The 22,931-nt window shown below is 38.1% G+C and overlaps 4 protein-coding genes across 7 annotated transcripts; 1 reads left to right on the plus strand and 3 right to left on the minus strand.

The window, feature by feature from the left end:
• Positions 1-1,931: 1,931 nt before the first annotated feature.
• Positions 1,932-3,445, minus strand: LOC140763940 (putative pentatricopeptide repeat-containing protein At1g03510). The gene has a single exon (XM_073102326.1). The coding sequence runs from the start codon at positions 3,442-3,444 to the stop codon at positions 2,140-2,142; it is 1,305 nt and encodes a 434-aa protein (XP_072958427.1). The 5' UTR covers position 3,445; the 3' UTR covers positions 1,932-2,139.
• Positions 3,446-4,207: 762 nt separating this feature from the next.
• On the plus strand, positions 4,208-7,959 carry LOC140763939 (UPF0481 protein At3g47200-like). The gene is made up of 2 exons (XM_073102325.1): positions 4,208-4,346; positions 5,456-7,959. The coding sequence occupies exon 2, from the start codon at positions 5,826-5,828 to the stop codon at positions 7,203-7,205; it is 1,380 nt and encodes a 459-aa protein (XP_072958426.1). The 5' UTR covers positions 4,208-4,346; positions 5,456-5,825; the 3' UTR covers positions 7,206-7,959.
• Positions 7,960-8,407: 448 nt separating this feature from the next.
• LOC140763979 (probable 1-acyl-sn-glycerol-3-phosphate acyltransferase 4) lies at positions 8,408-12,644 on the minus strand. Its single transcript, XM_073102377.1, has 4 exons — positions 12,505-12,644; positions 11,151-11,934; positions 10,761-10,891; positions 8,408-9,042 (listed from the first exon to the last, which is right to left on the minus strand). The coding sequence occupies exons 2-4, from the start codon at positions 11,825-11,827 to the stop codon at positions 8,600-8,602; spliced, it is 1,251 nt and encodes a 416-aa protein (XP_072958478.1). The 5' UTR covers positions 11,828-11,934; positions 12,505-12,644; the 3' UTR covers positions 8,408-8,599.
• A 648-nt stretch (positions 12,645-13,292) lies between these two features.
• LOC140763374 (protein transport protein SEC24 A-like) lies at positions 13,293-21,991 on the minus strand. 4 transcript variants are annotated; one of them, XM_073101541.1, is made up of 14 exons: positions 21,890-21,949; positions 19,978-20,067; positions 18,733-19,853; positions 18,498-18,636; positions 17,883-18,073; positions 17,653-17,760; positions 17,279-17,482; positions 16,965-17,196; positions 16,720-16,869; positions 16,461-16,617; positions 15,336-15,463; positions 14,933-15,255; positions 14,322-14,507; positions 13,293-13,853 (listed from the first exon to the last, which is right to left on the minus strand). In XM_073101541.1, exons 3-14 carry the CDS (start codon positions 19,816-19,818, stop codon positions 13,626-13,628), a joined length of 3,132 nt encoding a protein of 1,043 aa, XP_072957642.1. In that variant the 5' UTR covers positions 19,819-19,853; positions 19,978-20,067; positions 21,890-21,949; the 3' UTR covers positions 13,293-13,625. The 4 variants fall into 4 exon arrangements, with proteins under 4 accessions (XP_072957642.1, XP_072957641.1, XP_072957643.1 ...); XM_073101540.1 differs by lacking the exon at positions 19,978-20,067 and having other exon boundaries at positions 21,890-21,991; XM_073101542.1 differs by lacking the exon at positions 21,890-21,949 and having other exon boundaries at positions 18,733-19,619; positions 19,719-20,348.
• Between the last annotated feature and the right edge of the window lie 940 nt (positions 21,992-22,931).

A 22,931-nucleotide genomic window follows, 5' to 3' on the forward strand; every position in this document is an offset into this window, starting at 1 on the left:
AAGAATAGACTGATTGGATTAAATATTAGCAAAGTTCTCGTGGAATATGAGTATATGACTAGTGTGAAACATTAGCAGAGGTCCTAAATTCTCACAATCTTGCATCAAACTACAAGCATTCATGCACACTGTCCTCTTTAGCTTTCACATGTTGTTGATCGCTTAAGGAGTTATAAATATAATAGTGATCAGATAATATATTAAAAGACAAACGACTATGGATGTTAGTGCACCATATCTTTAAAAACGAAAATCTTACTTAGGAGAGATTCAATGCTTAAGCAACAATAGACCGATTGGATCTAAGATTAGCAAGTTGCTTTGTGGCATATAACGAGTATGAAATGAAGAGCTAGAGTTCAAAATTCTCACAATTATGCGTCAAACTATAAGCATTCGTGCACACTATCTTTTTTAAGTTTCACATACTGTTGATCATTTAAGGAATTGAACGCCGTAGTGCACTAAAGTATAAATTAAAAGACCGGCTCGTTCGTTGACTAATGGATATATATTTTCTCTATCCGATAATCTTTATCGCTTCAAAACAATGGACTTGGATAATATATAAAAGACTGGTTAATTGTACATGGGAAGTATATTATTCATCTACTTAATTTCCTACTGCATTGTACGCAAGCAACAGACTTGATCATGGCACCACCTTACGTACAATGCAACTGGTCTTTTTATATTATCCAAGTCCAAGAGGTGATTGACTTTAAAATTTAAAAAAAAAATTTATTACGTCGATGCCAGATTTGCAAAGCATTCATTAATACTCCCCTTGTACGACTCGTTACCAGAAAACAAAGCTCAATTTCTTATTACCTGTCAAATGTACAACTGCACCATATCTTTAAGAACGAAAATCCAATATAGGAGAGCATCAACGATTAAGCAAGAATAGATCGGTTGAATTTAAGATCAGCAAAGTGCTCGTAGAATACGACGAGTCCAGGTATTCATGCACACTGCCTTCTTTAGCTTTCACATACTGTTGAGCACTAAGGAATTGAGCTTCATAGTGCAATAAAGTATAAAGAGACCAGTTGTATAATTGAGCTCCGTTTGATAATTTTTGTCGCTTCTACCAAACAAAGGACTTGGATAATATATAAAAAAACCGGTTGTACATGGGAAGAATATTATTCATATGCTACCCTACTGCGTTGGATGGTAAGCAACTGACTTGGATTATGACAACATCTTAATCTATTAATATTAAGAATATTAGTTGCGTTGGATGTAAGCAACTGATAGACAAGGGGAGCGCTCGCATTTAACAATATCTTGCATGGATACTTTCATGATTGCTTTTCAATAAATATAATGTTAAGTCTCTAATTAATTTAACAGAAAAAACAAAAAGATGCTTAACCAAGAGGAATATATAAAAACTTGTATAATGATATTTTGCCTTTCTATATCTATTTAAATTTTTACTGTTAACAAATAATCTATGTGAAAATTAAATATTTAAAAAGGTTTAGATATAAAAACGCGTGTTTGAAGGGATATCAATTTTAGAGGAGTATAAAATTAAATAAAAGAATTTCTAAGTATATACATAAAAAATGACCTTTACTCGGTTTGACTTTTAAAGTTGATTATTGGTATTTATTACGGTTCTACGGAATCAACGGGCTGACGCCTCACGGCCTTTCTTTTTTCTTTTCTTTTTTTCACATCAAGTAAATATTTTTCTACTATATTCATGAATAGTAGTAGATCGAGCAACACTTATTTGCGCAACCATCTCTGAAGCTTGTACTCCAGATAATAACGTAAGATTTAGATTTTACCAATTACCACCTGTAACGCTTTGGCAATATAACCAACTGCTACCAGGCAAACGTGAAAACCGGGGAGAATCTTTATGACTCTAATCTCTCACAGAGGATGATTCAAATCAACATCAGATGTCCAGAGAATCACAACTTCCGTTCGTAGTATTTCTTTCAAGATGCTCTTGGAATGGAGAAGGCTTAAAAAACTCACATAATTAACACATAGCCAGTAAAGATTTTACTTTTGTTACAAATGAGCAGCAGAGTCAAATTTAAAGTTTGGTGCAGTGGCCTTCGATTGAACAAATGGTCTAAGAGAGTATTTCCCAGGCATGATCTTAATCTCTCTTTAACTTTGTGGAGTTTGAGATATAACCCAACTGGCCCCGGGCAATCTCATTACACCTCTTTCTTCCATCTCTCTCCTTACTCTCTCAGCCTCCTCATATTTTCCCACGGAGGAATAAATGCTTGCAAGCAGCACATAGTTCCCTGCATTCTCTGGTTCAATTTTAAACAACACTCCTCCAGCAATTTCCGCAAGCCCAACCTCTCTATATTTCCGGCAAGCCCCAAGAAGAGCCCCCCAAGCCTTAGCACTTGCATTCATCGGCATTCCTTGTATAATCTTATAAGCGTCATGCAACCTCCCTGCCCGACTCAAAACATCAACCAAGCATGAGTAGTGGTCACTGCATGCTTCGACTCCATAATGCTTGGTCAGTACATCAAAGTACATCAAGGCATCATCAGCACGTCCGGCATGACTGCATGCCTTCAAGACACCAAGAAACATAACACCATCGGGTCGCACATTATCTGATCTCATTTGATCAAAAATTGACATTGCAACTTCTGCACAGCCATGGAAGGCATATGCGGATACCATGGAACTCCATACCACTACATCCCGCACCTCCATCCTATCAAAAATCTGACGTGCATTGACCAGAGAACCACATCGACCGTAAGCTTCAATTAGCGCGCTGCCAAGGTGGGAGTGCATGTGGAAGCAATATCTAACTGCAAACCCATGAATCTCTTTGATCAAATTAATTGCCCCTATACCGACACAAGGTGGAATGACTGCTAAAACTGTGACCAGATTGGGCTTCACGCTTGAACGTTGCATCCTGCGATAGAACTCGATAGCTTGAGACGACCCATCCTCGAACTCTGCAAGAGCCGCAATGATCGAGTTGTATGCGGAAGCTGTTGGGGGCACATCCATAAGCTCAAACAATTGCATCGCTCTCTGGATGTCATGTGAATGGCCATAGAGAGATATCATCGCATTCCAGACAACAGCATTTCTTTGGGGCAATTCATCGAACATCTTTCTCGCATGAGCAACAGAGAAGCATTTGCCGTAGGAGTCGACGAGAGCAGAGGCAACGAATGGACTGGCGAGTATGCCGGCTTTGACGGTGTGGGCATGTATCAAGGCGACGGCATGCGATTCTCGGAGGGCGGCGGAGGACTTGAGGGCGAGGGGAAAGGCAAAAGGGTCGAGATTGAGGTCAGGGGAGGCAAACATCTGGGAGAAGAGGGTGAGTGCTTGGTGGTGTTGGCCTTGGTTCACATAGGTGGTTAAAAGCTTGGTGTAGTATAGTAGCCGTTGGTGACTATTCTGGAGGGAACACATCAACGGCATTTCTCTTATTTAGTATTACTACTCTTTCTCTTGGCTTCGACTAATATGGATATGTACAATAACGCTTCCAGTCTTCTTCTCTTTTTTTCTTCTTATTTTCCTTTATAGTATTTTTTAATCTTTGATGAGTCATGCGCCAAATCCAAAGCTAACAAGAGCTAAATTCTATCTGTGTTAAGTTTCCTAAATATATATATGTGAGTGTCACACCCTTCACACAGGGGAATAACAAATCATACCACATGTCGTAGTAAAGATACATCTAACATCTTATTTGCAAGCCAATGGAACTTTGGGAAGGTTACCCGTACCTCACATGAGTGCTTATTTATTACAATACAAGCGAAGACGTAAGAAAGTGAGTCTAATAATAAAAGAAGGCTACACAGCATGAATAGTCGGAAATAAATAGTCGATAAATCCAACGTACGGGCATGGTTGCAAGAGCTCGCTGCAGTTGGGATACTCGGCTATCCATCCATCAGTTCAGTTAAGCCTTTTTATTGCAGCTAATTTCTTCTTTTTAAAAAAAAATAAAATAAAGCATGATTGGCAGCCAATGATGGCGTGCCAAGTAATTAATGCTGGAATAAGGGAAATTCCTGGAGAAAAGTTTGCTGACCACTAGAAAGAAGGCCATTTAATTGGGACTCTCTTTTTGTTGGCCAATAGAAGAATGTGTGCCTAATTGAAATCCTTCATATGCCGCAGTAGCCTCTTCAGAAGTGTAGTACTTCTTACATAAAGCATGAGGTCCACTGACTTCGGCAACGTACTCTGCCTCTGAATAAATCCCAGGGTGATCACCAGTAAAGACAGCATAAAACACTCCATGATGCAACTCTCGATTGCAGGGGATATCACCTGCAATAAATAGAAGACATTGATTTGAACTGCGTCAGGTATCCGTGCTAATTATATGTGCGTCTGCATGTCTCAATTCATAGATGTTTGTCCACTAATCGCATCTACGCTAGGTTTGAGCATATTAATGGAATTTTTCCAAGATCCGTACCTTCATCCATAGCCTTCCCATGACAGCTACCTTGTTCAGTGTCTAAGCCAGCTTGGACCCCTTCATCTGCAAATCTCTTTGCAGGGCCACCTTGCATACTCCCTGATCCTAATCTAGTTCCTCCATCTTCAACTCCCTTTGCAGAGCCACCTTGTTCAGTCCTTAACACCTCTTCAGTCCTTGGAGGTACAATGTTTCTTGCAGAGCCACCTTGTCCCCCAGGTGAGACTTCTTTACCCCGGCCTCCATCTTCAACTCCCCTTGCAGGCCCCTTTTGTTCACTCCTTGAGACTACTTTAGCTCCTCCATCTCCAACGTCTATTGCAGGGCCCACTTGTTCACTCCCTCCATGTCCTTTCTCTCTTTCACCTTCTCCTCCACGAACGGCGAAGCGGCAGGTTTGCAGCAAGCACGGGTGGCTTTTCCGGCAAGACGGGAGGCACCGCCACTTAACGGAGTTAATTGCAGAGCAGGGTTAGAAATATATTCACTTGTTGGCCTGTGAACCAGAAAGGAGGAATATTGTCTAGTTGAAATCCATGCATGCATAGAGAAAGAGAGAACGAACCTTTGGACGTTGTGGAAGATTTGTCGGGGACCTTGTTATTGCTGGACTGAGGGCATGTTTTGGAATAGGCTTCTCGATACGGGTAGGATTTTGGTTCATTCTCCTCATTGCGAGTGCCAAGGTTTTGGTGCTCTTTACGAGACCCAACTCTGACGCTAATAAAAGACGGAACCAGCAATCAACTGTACCACGATCATCGTGAAGCAAGAACAAATATAAAATGACCTTCTATTTAGTTGGCACCTAGACTTGCTTTATTCTGGGAAGGTTCATTTGCTTTGACTTACATATAAATATGACCTGTTTAGTTGATTATTATTAGCTGGCTCAGTAGATAATTATAATCTGCATGCTTCGGAAGGTGGAAGGTCAAATCTTAGCTGCATTAATTACGCATTCTCTAATCACTATCTTTCATGTTCTTGCAGGATACACATAAGCTAGGCTACGGGAAATATTAAACATTTATTATCCTTATTGGAAGTCAATGAGTCCGGAGTCTTTCTTTTATCCAAGTTGCATCGAAGCATCCCCCTTGGCAGGCCTGTAATAATGTAAGCTGTTAATTAACCTTGCTCAATTAGAAGTTGTACTTTCTCCTGCACTACGTAATTTGAATTTAGATGTATTAGCTGTACTCCAAGTGGCTAGAAAACGACAGGTTGTGACAGAGTTTGTATACGATCGACCTGATTATCTGCGTCTCAAAGAATCTTCATCTTCTATAGTGGTATATTTAAGAAGCCAATACGTTTGCTTAACGCAATACAATCAATCAAGGCAAATTAAATTGCAAAGATGGAAGAAGAAGATGCTGTATTAATTGATATCGATGGCGCTTTGGCAACTTCTATCCAGCGAAAGCTTCGTTCACTAAAGAGAGAGCCTAACGAGAAGAGTCCCTTGTGCATATTCCGTGTCCCTGCACATGTCCGCGAGAGCAATAAGAACTATTATGAGCCACGGATAGTCTCCATTGGTCCGTACCATCGGGGAAGCAAGCACCTTCGAGCGATGGAAGATCACAAGTGGCTCTATCTGCAGGACTTCCTCAGCAGGGACCCCGAAAACAGCTTACAGACCTATGTCGATGAATTAAAGGCTTTAGAGCCGTCGGCGAGGAGATTCTACTTCGAGAGCGTTGACATGGAAAACGACGAATTCACGAAGATGATGCTTCTCGATGGCTGCTTCATACTTGAGTTCTTGCTGAAATGGTACTACGGCCCACATGACTCTGTGTTTGATGTTGATTGGAGCATATATCTCATAGCAGTTGATCTGCTCATGCTGGAGAACCAGATCCCTTTTTTTGTACTCGAGCGACTCTACCACCTTCAGAAGGCACCCGATGGTTCAAGCACGGATCTCATCGATGACGTGGACTCCCCGTCCCTTGTCGACCTCCTGGTAAATTACTTAATGAATGGGGACGTGGCCTCCCCGATATCAATAACAGCAGGTGAGATCCATCATTTGCTCCATCTTTATTACTACTGTATCGTGCCTGATCAGAAGCTACCAAGCAAATCCAGCAAAATGTACAATTTTCTGCTCCAGCTCCGGTCATTTATCCAAAGGATGACATGTAGATCTCCTCCTTCAAGCAATACACGCGCCCCAAGGATGATACCATGCGCCACTGAGCTCCAAGAGAGCGGTGTAACTTTCAAGAGGAAGAAACCGGATATCTTGTTCGATATAACTTTTGATGATGGACTTCTTGAGATTCCTTATTTAGCCATTCAGGAATCAACAAAATATTCCTTCATGAACCTCATTGCCTTCGAGCAATGCATAGAACGGAAGAAAAGGTACTTAACAAGCTATGCAGCTTTCATGGACTGCATCATCAATACGGGGAAGGATGTCGCCATACTGCAGCGTAGTGGGATCATCGAGAACAAGCTGGCGAGCGAGGAAGAGGTGGCTATTTTCTTCAACCACCTTCGAGATGGTTCTTACATCGACTATGAAGATCACTACCATGTTGGAACTTTTAGAGCTGTGGAGGATTACTATAAATCGCGTTGGCACAGGTACAGGGCCAGGATGTGTCATGACTATTTCCGCAACCCATGGTCGATACTCTCCTTGCTTGCCGCAGTAGCGCTCTTGCTTCTCACTTTGACACAGACCGTCTTCTCGATCTTAGCTTATGTCCAACCCCCTTCTTAATGCATAGACATCCTTCTGTAAACCGAACTGTTATGTGACCGATCTTGCAAACATGACTGAAGTTTTAAATTACCAGTTTGAGATTGTAACATTTTGGGATTGACTGGCTTACATTCATCCAGCCAAATCTGTAGTTATGGGTAAGCCACTTGATGCAATAATGCTTTTGAACAACAGGCGAACTTGTATAGCTAGGTTGGGTTTGCTCTAGGAAGAGATTTGACAGGACTAGAACTTCATAGTTGCCAGATCCCATGTTCGGCTTGGGTGCTCTATTTGTTTATGAACAACAGGCGAAGGACGTCACCTTAATTGCTCCAGCAGTGTGGCCTCGTCTTCGAGCATCATCGACATGGCGAAGGACGTCGCCTTAATTGTAGACATTAAACTTGGGAGCGATAAGGATCGGCGGCTCTTTAATTTGTTCAACCAGCTCTCGAGTTATTAATTGCCACATTAACCTGGAGCAGCATTCCTTTGCTGAGTGAGGTGGATACCTAAGCCTAAGGTGAGGCTCTATCAGGACTACTTCAGCAGTCCCTGGTCATACTATCCTTGCTAGCTGCGGTGCTTGCTACTCGCGACTCTCACTATTACGCAGACGTAATCATTCTCTAGAATCTGGATGGATTTTAGTTAGTTATTTACATCTCATCCAGAGACAATATCTGATTAAGCCTTTTGTTTTCTTTTGTAAAATCAAAAGTATATAGCTGTATATCCATTAATAGTGACATGATATATGGTTTATGTATCAAGTATGTTGCTGAGATGTTGTATTGATCGTAAGACAACATCACGGCCATTTCTAATCCTAGTGCAATATTTAATAATACTCGTATAAAGAACACCAATGCAAGTATATTCTGGCACCGATATTTTTAACATAGATATATGTTTATGGAGCACTGAATTGCTGTCAAGTAAAAGAAAGTTCATGACACCATTTCTGAAGAAAAGGTAAACGAAAATTCGTACCAACAAAAGGAAACAAAAATAATACAACTGCATATTGCTGTTGGGTTCTAAGCACTGGTATTGACACAGATGCAACTAGGACATTTATGTGAACTGAAGCAGTTGATCAATTAGAACTGGGATAGAAAATCATAGATACAACAGGAACATTCTGTGATGCTGAAGCTGAAGCTGTTCATCAATATAATAACTAGTTAAAATGAAAGATAAAGCAACGGTATCTTAAAAAAAAATTTGGGGATACTTTCATCATATAACACCATAGTTCGCACAAAAAACAAAAATGTGAATTCTTCATCATGTCGCTAAATCCAGAAAAGCTGGAACATTAAATATAAAAGTAAACAAAACTTTCAGCAACCAATCAACATTTTTTGCTGAGACATAGCTATCAGCTAATAGGTACATCATTTGCTTTACAATGTTTTCTTGCCACTGAATGAGGCCTTTGTAGAACCAAATATTTGAGGTGGTTGTACACCAAAATAGGTGATAAAGGAGAGATAAACACTGCTAAATACTACATAAATTTTGAACCATACAGATGAGAAAAGTGTTAGGTATATAGAGATGATTGTTATACTAACTACGACCAAACAATTTACCGTGCACATTACTGTAGATAGATCTCCTTCAGTTCCCTGATTTGGAAAAGATCCCATAGTATTGAAATCAGAGAGAAGTTGGTCCTTCAGCCTGAATCTCTCTATCAACCACCCAGCTGCTTCATCTTCAGATGTTGGAATTTCATGGACTAGGATACGCTGGATGTGGATATGGACTTCAGAAGGATCCACACCAAAAACATTGTCAATGAAAACTGGACATCGATGCTTGTATGCAATGGTCACATCATAAACTGCATAAAAGAAAAGAAGTTGAGACGTCATGTATTAGAGAGAAAGTTTGCATATACAATTATAAACGCGTGGACACAAAAAAGGGTACAAATCCAATTAGTGATAGGAACATGAGGACCAGCAGAAATACAAAAATGCTTCAAATGTTCCTAGGTATCATCTACTCAGTTGATCCTGGTATTAGTAAGTAGCTACTTCATCAAACAACCAAATTACTATAATTGGGTCCATATGGTGCAGATCACCAAAAACATGTATCATCATTAGCGAGCAAATAAAAAAAAAGAGTGGTTGATGCCCAAGGTAGCTAACTAAGTGCCTACTTAAGGTACCCTTGAGAAACTCCTAAAGATGATCAACTGCTAATGTACTGAAGTAAACAAGAGACCTATGTATTTTACAGCTATTTTCTCAATCATTTAAACAATACTGAAACTGAAAGGTTGTAATATGAAAGTCAAATTCTAGTTGAATCCCCTCCCAAGAAAAAAAAGAGAAATTAAATGAACTGGCTACTGATAATGAGATAAGCCTATTAATAAGCAGCTTCAAGAAGGCTCAATTAAGAGATTTAAATCCATGAATTAGCATGCAAAATTTAGTAATCTTGATTTCCAAAGTAAACATCAATCAAATTGAAAATCACTTGAATACATGGATCACCACATAGATCCATAGAGGCATATATAATCTGGTGGACATTTTGATTTCAATTAATACAAGTGATGTTCTAATAGGTGCATATTTCCTCATAAAATTAAGTACATGTAATAATCACCTTCCTAACCCCATGATAATTGTGAGTCTAAATTCAAAAACAGAACTGAATTTCGACTCACGTAGAGAACGTATCAATTACCTTGGATCTCCAAAGTTAAAAATAGATTAGAAATCCAATGATTGAATGGTAAAGTACTTTTAAGATTGAGACAGATTTGGGATGGAGAACGAATCTATTATAGTGGATCATGAAAAAGGGAGGCTGAAGAGGGGTGGTGGCGAATGACTTAGGGTTATGACAAAGTGGTGGAGATGGCAATAGTGGAAATAGATAAAATCGGTTGAGAAGGGATAAAAAAAAAAGTAAGACCATTCCTTAGAATTAAGAGGGTGCAGCCAAACAAAGAGTAAGGCAACAATGAAGAAGCTAGATGGTGGCTAGAGTTCCAAAACTTAGAGGTAGTCTAACAAAGAAGAAAGAAACGATCTTGCAAATTAACTTCAATAATCTAATATAACTATGTAAGTGCACACTATATCTATTTATAAATGGTTCTCTGACACAACTAAACTTGGTAATAGGATTAAGTATGCTCAAATTTTATTGTCTAACATAAGCAAAAATACTTAACTAAAACACCTAAATTGGGGTTCCTCACAGTTGAGCGTTTGAACGGTTTTGAGAGTGTTGGGACACCTAATTTATTTATTAGCTCTCAAGTAAATGCATTTGAACGCCTAATTAATCTTCTGCTCTAGGGTAAGTGTGTTTGAACAGCCTTGAGGGCGTTCGAACACCCCATCCCATGACTTGCTCCTTTAACTAACTATAACTTTTATTTCTTCTGTAAACAAACTAGTAGCTAACTATTACAGTACAGAATATTACTATATTAGTAGTAGTAACTTCCAATGATATATTTGAAATTTTTGATGCTATGAGGATCCAAACCAGCTTTGCATAAAAACTGAAATGGAATAACAAGGAACAACCTACCTGCATCGAGTGAGTTCCTTAGTTCTTCTAAACAAGCATTAAAGCCCCTTGACTTTGGAAGGAGGACATTTTCTAGAATTGGCAAACCCTTCTCAGCTGCATATTCCTGGCTTTTAACACACTTCTGCTTGCTGAGATATAAACACAAAAGAAAGTCAAGTTAAAAAGAATAAGAAAGATGCTACGGCGAAGCGCAAACTTTATCTTAAAAAATATAAAGTTCAAACATTTTCTATTTCAATAAATTACAGAACAAGGTCTTTCAAGGTTTTCCTGAGTGTTCAACTATCTATAAGGAAATTTATATACAAGAAACAAGTATTAATTTGTGCAATTCAATTGTCAAATGGATAATAGCTCAGAAAAAAAATATATGAAATGATATCTTACGTATAGTCAGTTCCCTCAGGGAAAACCACCAACCAGAGAGGATCTTTAGGGTCTTTGAAAGTTGACAATTTACTCCGTAAGATTGCTTCGTCAACTTCCCACTTTCTCTCCACTGGAATAAACTCAAAAATTTGAAATGCCCAACCAAAAATAGGCAATTTCATCAAGCTTCTCTTGAGGATATACTTGATATATCCTGCGCGACCCTTCCTCAGTGCAAGATCCCAAAGGTACATCCAGTCAACTTCAGTTCTGTGGTTGGTAAATATAATTGCTCGCTCTTTTTCTGGCACTCTTTCACCAGAGAAGACAACTTTGGTCTTATTAATTTTCTCAAATAAGAAAGGCCATAAAGATAGCCATGTTCCAAATAAAAGAGATGTTCCCTTTCTGCTGTAATGCACACTGAAAAGCCGCAAGAAGAGAGCGGTCACCGGGGCCAAGTATACTAACATCATGAACGCAGTTGACAAAATAATTATTAAGCAAGATACACCCCTGAATATCCTCCAAGTAGTTAGTGGACGGTGTCTTGGTCCATCCTTTAAACTGGGAGGCTCAACAGTCTCCACTTCCTTCTGGTTACCATTCAAAATTTCCCCTTCTCTAATAGCAGAGCTCATCATGTATGACTTATTTTCAATTATGACCACTTGTTCCTTCTCCAAAATACTCATATAACAAAAGACTCACGCATCAATCTGTCCATTTTGAAAGAAAAGAATAAGAACCTAGGATGCAACACTACACTACGATGTCATGAATCCATTCAGGAGAAGCTGCCCTGCACAAGTCAATAAGGATTAAAGATGAGTATCATACTCCATCTAGCACGAGAAACTAACCAAAAAAGGAAAAGGAAGTATCTTCATAGAATAAGCTGTAAATATTAAACAAATCAGCAACAGCAACAAATATGAAACCAAAAGAACTGAACAAACTCGACATAAACGCAATATAATGATGCCCACAAATTATTCATGATCTTAACTCGATATCAGCAGAGAGAGAGAGAGAGAGAGAGAGGCAACAGTCATTGTAGAAGTTTACATGCTTTCAGATAAAGAGATGATAACAACAATAAACTTGTCACCATGAGACAATTTCTTGCCCTCAGATCCCTCCGAAAAGGGAAAGCACTTAAATTTATGGCCAAGCAGATCTAACAAATAAAAATCAATTAAACATCTAAATTCTTTCATAAATATACGAATCTCTCATGTAAGTTAAGTCATAACGGATCTAATGCGATTACAAAATCGGTGAAGACGAACCCCCAAAAAAAAATCATTGGAACTCTCACTACAGCGAGTGGAGAGAGAGAGAGAGAGAGAGAGAGAGAGAGAGAGATGACCATAAGTGATCTGGGAAAGCGAGTCGAAGGCGAGGTTCGTGAGGAGATGGGCAGCGGCGATTCCGAGAAGGGAGGCTAACTAGAAGGGACTCGGGAGAGGGAGCAAAGGAAGCCGATAAGATATAATTCGAGTTCATCTTTCATCGTTATATTTTTTTTTATTTTTATCCCCTTTTTTCTGGAACTCCCTTATGCAAATAGGCACCAATTTTATGAGTTTATTACGGAAAACTACTTGAATTGGACTGAGGGAGGCATTAATATAAAGAGAGCAACTAAATAAATTTCTATAGGTCAACAGTCAAAACAACCGCACACAAATATCATTAATTTTTTTTTTCACACAAAAATTAACCATTTTATTAATTGTAAGGTCTTTTTTAAAAAATAATAATATAAGGGTATTAATGTCCATTTTGCTAGATGGGGAGTTGACAAATATTTATTACCTAACCCAAGGCTTACACAAGGCAGGTGAGAGAAGAAGGTATTTTGCCACTAAACCTAAAGAGAGGCGGTAATAAATTCGTAAAACTGTCTCATGAATTAATTGGCTAATTAAGCTTTATGCCCTTTACTCTATCATATCATCAGGCGTTGACCCCTTGCTAGATATTTTTTCATATTTGATCTGAACTTATATCTTACATCCGTGCCGTGCCGTCCATTGATTATCAACGTAAGATTTGCTTCATCGATACATTTGATCAGGTAGGGAGACAAATTTGCATGCTAAAGTTTGCCATTGACAAAATTGCTACGTTAGGATATAACTGATTAATTTCCAGACTCGCTACATCGGCGCACCACTTTTTATGTTCTTGGTTTACAATACCAAGAAGGAGACAAACAGGAAATTACAAAAAGTCCAAAGAAGGTATAAAAAGAGAGCAAAATGAAATCACACAAAAGTAAAAAATATCAATCATGAAAGTTGCAACTAATTTTGAAACTCAGACTGGCTAGCTCGACTGAATGATTTGGCTACTGGGCTACCTGTTACTCAAGACTCTATAGTTCACCTCAAAACTCTGAAATATCTGCTAGGTTCATATGATATATCACATAATGAAAACAATTTGAACAAAAAAAAGGTCAAGATTGGAGATTCTTTACTCTTCTCAGGAACTTTGAGATTGACGATATATTTGGAGAATCCAATCAACATAGCTGCTAGTTCCAGAAGTCTGATCTTCGATGAGGTTGGAGAGAAGATGGTAACCTTCCCTAGGTTCACCTTGCCTTACGATCCGGCATAACTGAAAGATGGAAGGGTCTTTCGCTCTTAGCTCTTTTAATATCCTCATAAGTTTTCTTGATACCTTATTGTCACTTTCATGCAATTGAACCTGCAATATGATCCAAATCAAATCTTAGAACACAAGAAGTCAATGGATGCTTTAAGATGCAATTCAATGTTTGAGAGAAAAAATAGCATATCCTTACATAAGTTTGTTCTGATACACTAATTTCAGAATATTGACAAACGAAGTAGCCATAAAGAAAATGATAAACACTCTAAACATGATCTTCAAGAACCTCATCTCCTAGAAATGAAATTTGTTATACAGATTGAAATAAAGAAATGGCATACTTACAGCTCTCAAATAAACATGATAGTAAGAAAACCTAAGATCTCATTGGATGAGAAAGACAAACTAAGTTCTTGAAATCAAAATAAAAACACCTAAACATGAACATCAGTTGGAATTTACTAGTTTTATATTAGTAGGTTTATCACAATCTAAGAGATGATATTCTAGAAATAGAGCAGGCATATGTCAAAAGTTATAATCTAGTGCAAGTAAAATCCATACCCTGGATAGATCAGGGAAACTAGATACGTCCGCTTCAAATATACTGTTTACCAGAACGGATGATACTGTCCTGCCTAACCAAATGATGAAGCAGAACCCGTCATCATAAAGGTAGAGGCCTCCAATGTCCAAGCACTGAGCAGTCAAGGCCAATTGCTGTAAGGGTTCATCAAAATTTTCTGTATCCTGCAAAATTCATATTCATACACCATAAAACCTCACATTCATCACAAATATGAAGCATTGTATCTGTATGATAACATAGCTTGTAGAATGTTTCATTATGAATTTAAACTGTCAAATAGACTGATGAGGCAGAATATCTCTCGCAATTCAAAAATTCCATATTCATGTCAGTTAAAAATTGTCATGACAGTAGGACACTGCCAAACTACTTCCACGAACTTCACAAGAAAAGCAAACTCTAGTAGTCTAGTGGAAATTTCTATTGTTCTTAATTTTGCATTGAATCAATTAAGAATGTTCACTTTCTTTTTGCAAATAGAAGCATATGCAAAATTTTCAAAATTCCCTGCAAGAATCTTGATGAAATTTGTAGATGTTGAACATTCTAACAACAGAAAATGTGGAACTGCATTCTGGAAAAGTACCGCCGTCAGGATCTTATCAATCCTATATAAGCCAGGATAGAGTAATTTAAGCATCCTTCTTATAGGTGATATCATCATACTGTAACCAGCTGCACAGCGTTCATCTAGAGATGCATCTGCATAACCTCCACGAAGAGCAACAGACTTACAAAGAGACAATATATACAAAGGCAAGAACTTTAAAGATTCTGGGAATATCAGCCTTCCACCCAACCGATGTTGCACAACGTAGAGGTTCCTATATTCTTTAAGGCTTTTTACAAGCTTCAACTGCATGAGCTGCCGTGTCTCTTCCAGCTTATGAGACAAAGTGTTTTCAATAGCTGCAGTTTTTTCCCTCAACCATCAGTAGTAGAACTGTAGCAAGTGACAGAGATGAACAATAGTTAAGTTTTAAACTAACCAAGCCTACTCATCAGCAAGACAATGGAACCAGTATCAGCTTGGCGGTACATTTCACCAAGATCTGCTACGACAGGTGCAGCAGCTGTATGTACTCTGATACGCCTTTCACCTGAAGAGGAAGTATATCTTGCAATTGCTAAGGAGAGAAATCATAATTTTCCTTCTTCAGGGAAATTAATCAGAGATAGCGAATACATGGAGCATTAGTGTGCAAAATAGAAAACGAATAAAGTAATGATAGCGAATACATGGAGCATTAGTGTGAAAAATATAAAACAAATAAAGTAATGATAGCGAATACATGGAGCATTAGTGTGCAAAATAGAAAACAAATAAAAGTAACATAATATAGTAATATATAAAGAAAGAATTTCCTGATTGCATTATTGCGAAACTATCCAGGTTCACATCTTCCTGATTTTAGATATTTGCAAATAGAAGTCCTTTCACAATAAAGTGTTTGTTTAACACAAAATACTTCTCCATACGCTACCAACCAAAAAATATAGCAAACTGAATACCATGAAAGAGAAACATTACTTTGACCAGATAACTGGAGCGATCAGATATTCAGATCTGAACCAGGGGAATAATATCAGCAACCAGTAAGCCTCGATCGAAGAACTTAAGAAAAGTTCAGAGAAAAGCATATTAGAGCAAAAGTCTCAAGTCTTAAGTAGTCTTAAATTCAGGATTCTTGAAAAGCTGATGGAAAAATGCAAAATTACATCTAGAGCCAGGGTAAATATCCTAAAGACACAATCCATACAGATGAACAAACTAATGAAGAATGACAGTGAATATACCTATATGCACAAACATTTTTCTCTATATGATGTACTAGTATCATAGTATGTTCATAAATGCATGTACATCTTTGTTGTTTTATCAAAAAGTAGCTACCCGTCTCGAGATCTTACGGGCTCATAGGCCTATACATGTATAAACCTAGACATGTAAACTGAAAAACAATAGCTAACATCATTCTAAAAGGAATTCTTCTTAACTGTTTATTTCTGGTACTTTTTCTGTATGTTTGCTTTATGGGGCAAAAGAAATAACACATGCGAGAATTATCCAAGAGAGAAACAAACCACTTGATGCATGAGAAATATAAGGATACAGTAGTGCAACTTGAAAATATACAGTCTTAGTTGTCAATAAAGTGTCTTCCAAAGATAACTGCATTGCAAAGGCTTTATCACAATCCACAGCTGGAAGAGCTAATAAATCCGCGGACCTTAGCATGAAATGACCATGATAGGTTGTAAACCGCACCCCTGGAAACAAAAACTTTCCTTGAATATCACCGAGCATCTCTTAGAAGAGAATCTCAGAAGAGCAAGTGCAGTGGTCCGATTAAGAACTATGACTTTACTGACCTTTTCCACATCTAACACGCAGGACAGCTTCCCAAGCAGTCTCCCTTGTAAGGTCTCTGGCTAACTCATATCTAAACTTCTCTTTATGAGTAACTGCCTGAAAGGATGGATAATGATATACCTGACCGCCAGTATATTTGGCTAGAGATCCTGACATAATAAATGAAAAGTGATAAACATATCAAAGGAAAAAATAAACTCCCTACTTGATTAACGATTTTTTTTCCTTTCTGTGGCATTCTCACCTAATGAAGCTATATCAAAATACTTTTCACTGAAAGCATATAAATCTACAGAAATATGATATTTTGTAAATTCAGCAGCCATCTGCTTGTAAAATGGATCTTCTGGTGTCCTCAGAATGTGCTCCTTGTCTGTGCCATAAGTACGAGGATCATCTCCTCGTAGCCTTAGACGGCCAACACCTAGAGATGGCAACGTACTCTGAAAGATCAGCAACTTCCCTCCAATTTGACTCTATCAAATATATGGTAGAATATGCATTACTTAACTAAGTATATCACCAATTTTCACCAACCTATGGAGAAAAGCATCTTACCATAACCATAAGTGCTGCTTTAAGGGCAGGGCCAAAAGCAGATTCTACATTTACGTTGTCCTGGAACATATTGGGCAAGCTATCTAGAAATACATCCACAACATGCCTTGAATCAGACAAATTGACAAGAAGATCATCAGGTAGTGGTAAGAATATATCATCCAAATCTGCTACCACCATCATTTGAGGCTGTGTCAAGGAGGACTGCCACAAACAAAGAATAGTCAATTTATGAGATGTTAGTACTTAGTATTAGAGCCCTATCAATAAAGAATAAAAGGAGAAAATTGAAGCATGCTAAAGGAGAAAATATTTTCATATAGATGAAAGAAAAACATTTAACATTCATAGTTTGAAAAGGTATAGGAACATGCCTGCAGATTATGAAAATGTAAGGTACTGTCGAAGGTTAAGAAGCCAATCTGTGACCTTGGAAAGCCTGGAAATTCATCAAGACATGATTTTATGGTCTTTGAGACAATCTGCAAAAATATTTTAAACTGACTTTGAATTCAAGAATATTCACAGATGTTGTCAAAAAAGATAGTGCAACAATCTGGGACTTGCAGATGAAGACATAGCCTCATAGATTCAAATAAGTTACCTCAAGCATGCCACACTGTACTGCAGCCACTGATACATCAATAAGAAAGAAATATGATGGCGGCATTGGCAGTCGCACCATATATTCAGTTGGAGCTACAAATTCTACGCTTCCTTTAGAAAGCTCAGGTCTTTGATCTGCATCACATCTTCTGCCAGTAGCATCCAGAGCACAATAATACTCTCCAGGAACTAAATGACAAAGAACACAAGAATTAATAGAAATTCCACTGATAACTGGAGGAAATGACACCAATTGAAGACAACGTATCAAACCCAACCGTATGACAATAAAAAGATCATTATGCCAAACCGTATTGCAGTTCATTAGACCTAAATTTGCTCAAAGATGTAGGACATCGAATAAAAAAACAGGAACTTAGTGTATGATGTGAGGAAGAAAAAGTGTGGGTTTTCACTTTGAAAAGAAAAAGATATCTGGTAACAAACGGGTAAATCCATAAATATAAAATGTCCTTGAAAAAAAAAAGCAACTAGAGAAATGAAATGACCAATAATTTAGCTATCTATTCCACATTACTGCAGTTGCACACTTGCATAACAAGGTGAACATAATCTGCAGAGATGGATTAAAGTGATTCAGCAGGTTGCCTACCATCGTTGAGCAACGAGCAGAGGTTACACTGCCACTTCCTTCCTGCGTCTGTAAATGTCACATATGGATTTATATAAATTCTGCATCTTCGACACCGAATAACACCAGCTGGTCCAAAATTGACAATTGGAACTGCTTCCTGAAAAGTAGAAAGTAAACAATTTGATCACTTTAACATTAGAATAAGGTGCTAATCTATTAAATGATTAAGAAATTAAGAATTAGGTACTATTACCTCATCAGGACCTTCAGCTAGAGGATGAACAACTGCTCCAAGAGGCAAATGCCACCTAGCAAGCAATGATTGAGAACTCGGAATTGCATGAGTTGTAAGCCTCAGGAATCTAGGGTGACAGTTTAATGGATATGACTCCAGAATTTTAGTTTGCTCTTCATCATCAATAAGAGGCCTTGGTAATGATTTGATATCAACACCAGGATCATGAGAGCCAGGAGCCGATCCAACAGATAATGACTGAAAGTCCTCAGTTAAATCTTGAATAGGAGCTCCTCCAGGAGGTCTTACATTGGTAAATTGAATTTGTTCTCTCGAACTAAATCCTAGATGAGTTGCAATAGGAGGTGGTGGTGGTATAGCACCTACTTGGTGAGCATAGTATGGAGAAGCATGCAATGGGGGAATATATGCAGCTGAAAAAGTCTGCAATGGTGGCTGTGAAACTGGTCTAGGACCAAGATACAATGGATCAGCAGGTGATGGGGGCATGTTGCCTCTTGGGAGAACACTGGGATATCCAGGCAAAGATGGCTGAGCAGGTGGTTTGGGTGTGAACAACGAAGACCCTGGCAGTGGAGGAATATTATTTCTAGATGGTGATTGCATAGCAGTCTGAGGTGGAGAGCTAAGCTGAACAGATGAGAGTTGAGGCTGAGAGCTAGAAGATCCAATAGTGTTGGTAACTGGTGAACCCACAATAGGACCCTGCAAGGGAGTTGCAGGTTGAGCAGGTGGAGGAAACCTTGGAGCTTGAAACTGATGATAAGTAGTTGCATCTTGCGTCGAATAGGATGATAGATAGGGTGAAGTAGGTGGCCCACTGAACTTTAAAGATGGTGGTTCTGGCATTCCGTTACCAGAATTCTGCATGCTAGTCATAGATCCTGCAGATAAGAATGGAGCTGATTGCAGATAACCTGATGCCTCCAGGCTAGCAGAGGGGAATGAGGTTGTAACTGGAGAAGTATAACCAAAACCAGGACCTGAAGATATGAAAGGTGAAGACGTGTGTGGGCCAGCTGAAAAAGGTGATGCAGGCCTTCCAGGAAAATTATGTGGTTTTTCATTACCCACAGGCTGCATCTTCTCCTTCCAACTCTACTTATGTTGGAGATATCCTGGTCAAACACACCAAACCAATTTAAAGATTGATATGGCATCTTACTGACATAGACTGACTGGAAATATAACACTAGATACATCCCAGAACTAAGCTAATCATCTTATGAGTTGTGATGAAACCTAATAAACAAGAATAGCTATCACGATGAGAACTTATAAACAAGAATAGCCATCAAAATGATTCAACAGTGCACCTGTGCTCCCGCTGACCTGCATTCCAAATGCAAGCTATTAAAGCCATCCAATGACAAATAATAGAAACAAGAAAAAAAAAAGTTTTAAACTTCCAGTAAAACGACGGAAAGCAAACAATTTGGCCCATCAAAAGATGTATTGACCATTTGGTTACCAAAAGCGGTATTGCTTTCCATTTGGAACTGCCGTAAAATGGTGAATAAACATAATAGTTTTCTTTAGGCAACAAACTAAATCAGTTTAATATATCCATAGTTAATATTAAATTGGTCTAAGATATCAAAAAGACTAGATCAAGTGAGTTCATGATGCGTGAAGAAGATGCATGGAAAGACTGCACAACCTGATCATATTCCAATCGAGGTTTTGAGGTTTCTAGTTTGGTTTTTTTATAGTTTTGGCAAAGCTAAGTAGCTAACTAGTGTTAAAGGATGTGGGATGACTGAAGAAAGAGTACTTTGCAAGAGAACCTAAGTATTAAAAAAATGAGATACACAGAATTTCCCAAACTAGATATTGATGATGTAACCTTTGGTATGTCAAGGTGACAATAGATTGATGGACTAAAGAAGGCCTGATCGATGATCAGATAGTCAGAAAAAAAGTAGTAGTAGCAATGATGGAGAAAACAACAAAACCATGAAACACAAACTCTTAAATAATGCAACTCTGCCTGCTGTCAAATACAAAATGACATCAAGATGGCCCAAAATGAGTCAACTCCAAGAAAAAAGAATATTGAAGATCTCTAAGACTTCTGAAGAAAATCCCCCAAAGCTCTCTATAGAAGGATACCTAAAGCTTTACGAAAAAAAAACAAATTCTCTTGACTTCAAAAGTTTCTAATTCTAAAAATTTATTTCCAAGAATAACAAAATTTTAACTAACTGAATACGTTACTACGTGAAATAGTAGGAGTATAGGACCAATAACTCATACTTAGGTATGACTATCTTCTAAATGCGTATGTAATGTAATGCTTGTAATTTCAATCCAACACTTCCAAATACATCAGTTGGGCAATATAAATCAACATATACAGAGATGAATGTCAGTGAGATAAGGATTCTTAAGGTGGATGGATGGGATTTGTATCAAGAGCAAGCTGTGGGTACCTCCGATAGAGATAAGTTCCATAAAGATCGACAAATGGCTCGGACACATCTAAAGGGCACACATAGAACTACAAGGAGTTATTTCATTCCAGTGGAAGATGTCTCGAACTGGAGGGGAAGATTATAGTTGACATGGGAGGAAGTAGAGAGAAAAGTCAGAACAGCACTTGCATTAGTAGGAAACCTAAACCAAAACAAAGATGAACATGGAAAAGGATTCAAATATCCTACTTCAGAGTTCAGGGCATTAATAGTAATCGCGTAAAGATACTAAGTTCGTAGAAAACAAATTTTCAGCAGCAACTTTTTCTTTGTTCATAAAATGCATATTCGAACATATCAGTTTGCAAGAAAGATCGGGGACAGTTTGCAGCATAGGTTACAAAATTTTGTTATTCCACAATAGCAAATTCAACAATTATCCTCTCTCCGCTTCTTCTTTCATCGTTCAAACATTTGATAACCCGATGGTTTGATAATAATTCCTTTCGTTAGTTGTAAGAAAGCAATGCCGCATGATCACAGTATTCTTACATAAAAAAAAAATCACATTCCCGTCCAAACGAGCAATTCGATCTCATCTTCTCGTCATAGATAAGTAGTACAAATGTCCACAACTTCTAAATGACACCAACTTTGGAGAAATTATAGTAAAATGCATCTTAAATTATCGCTCAGAAGAGATCAGAGTGGCAAAACTTCTTAAATCAGAGTGATATTACCACTTCGATCACTGAATAGCGGAGCAGGCGAAGGCAGAGACGAGATATCGAACTGGTGAAGGTTAAGTCGTGGTGCGTACGTTAAAGATCTTGACCCTTTCACGCTGTTAGATAGAGATCGGGGGAGAGAGAGAGAGAGGGGAGAGAGAGAGAGAGAGAGAAGGACACCTAACCAATGAAACCGCTAACCCGTTAACAGACCTTTTTTTTTTTCTTTTTCTTTTTTTAAGGGAAACGCCTAGGCGCATATTTTTTCGATTAAAATTTGTTATTCAGTTACAACAACTTAATACATGGATATATGAAGAGTCCCATTTTGTCATCATTGGCATCATCACATGAAGAGCATTAATAACACCAGACTTGACTACCTCAAAATATTTCAATAGAATCAGCTATACAAGAATACAAGCTTAAGAGGATCGGAATTTTATAAATTATACAAAGTAAACTTATAAATTATTACCACGGATCCTACAGAGAATAATAAATAATAAAAAGAAAAGAAAATTAGGTCACGACAATAATGCCATGATGGCCACGATAGCAAAGGCTACTATAGCCACTGCTGCTGCTGTGGCCTGTGGGAGAAAGGAAAAGACTAAAAGTGACAGAGAAATAAAAAAAATCTTAGGATGCGATGGAAGAGTTGGTGTTGGATTATTGAATTAATAAAACGGCGGTCAATATCATCAATTAGAATACTCCTAAAATGAAGAAAAAAGATTCTAGTAATTTTAAGTGATATATACTGCCAAATAAGAAAGGGTCTGAAGATTACGACTATAGATTCTTCTAATTAGCTAAGCAAACTAGATAATCGTAGTGACTTGAGAGTTGAGATTACCAAAATTTCATGTTTCCTAAGAGACACCTTTTAGAAAAGTTCAAACTCAATTCAAGTCGGTGCGTTTAGACTTTAGAATTTAGATGAACATTTGCTAAATCATAAAAATGGCCCGTAAAATTAGTCAATGTAGTTCAAAGTTCTAAGGCAAATCTATGAAGTCCAGCAACAGCTTAATCCAGATGTATCCAAGGC

The sequence above is a fragment of the Typha angustifolia genome, chromosome 7, assembly GCF_048772165.1.
Source record: "Typha angustifolia cultivar Huaian chromosome 7, ASM4877216v1, whole genome shotgun sequence".
Classification (NCBI taxonomy): Eukaryota; Viridiplantae; Streptophyta; class Magnoliopsida; order Poales; family Typhaceae; genus Typha; species Typha angustifolia.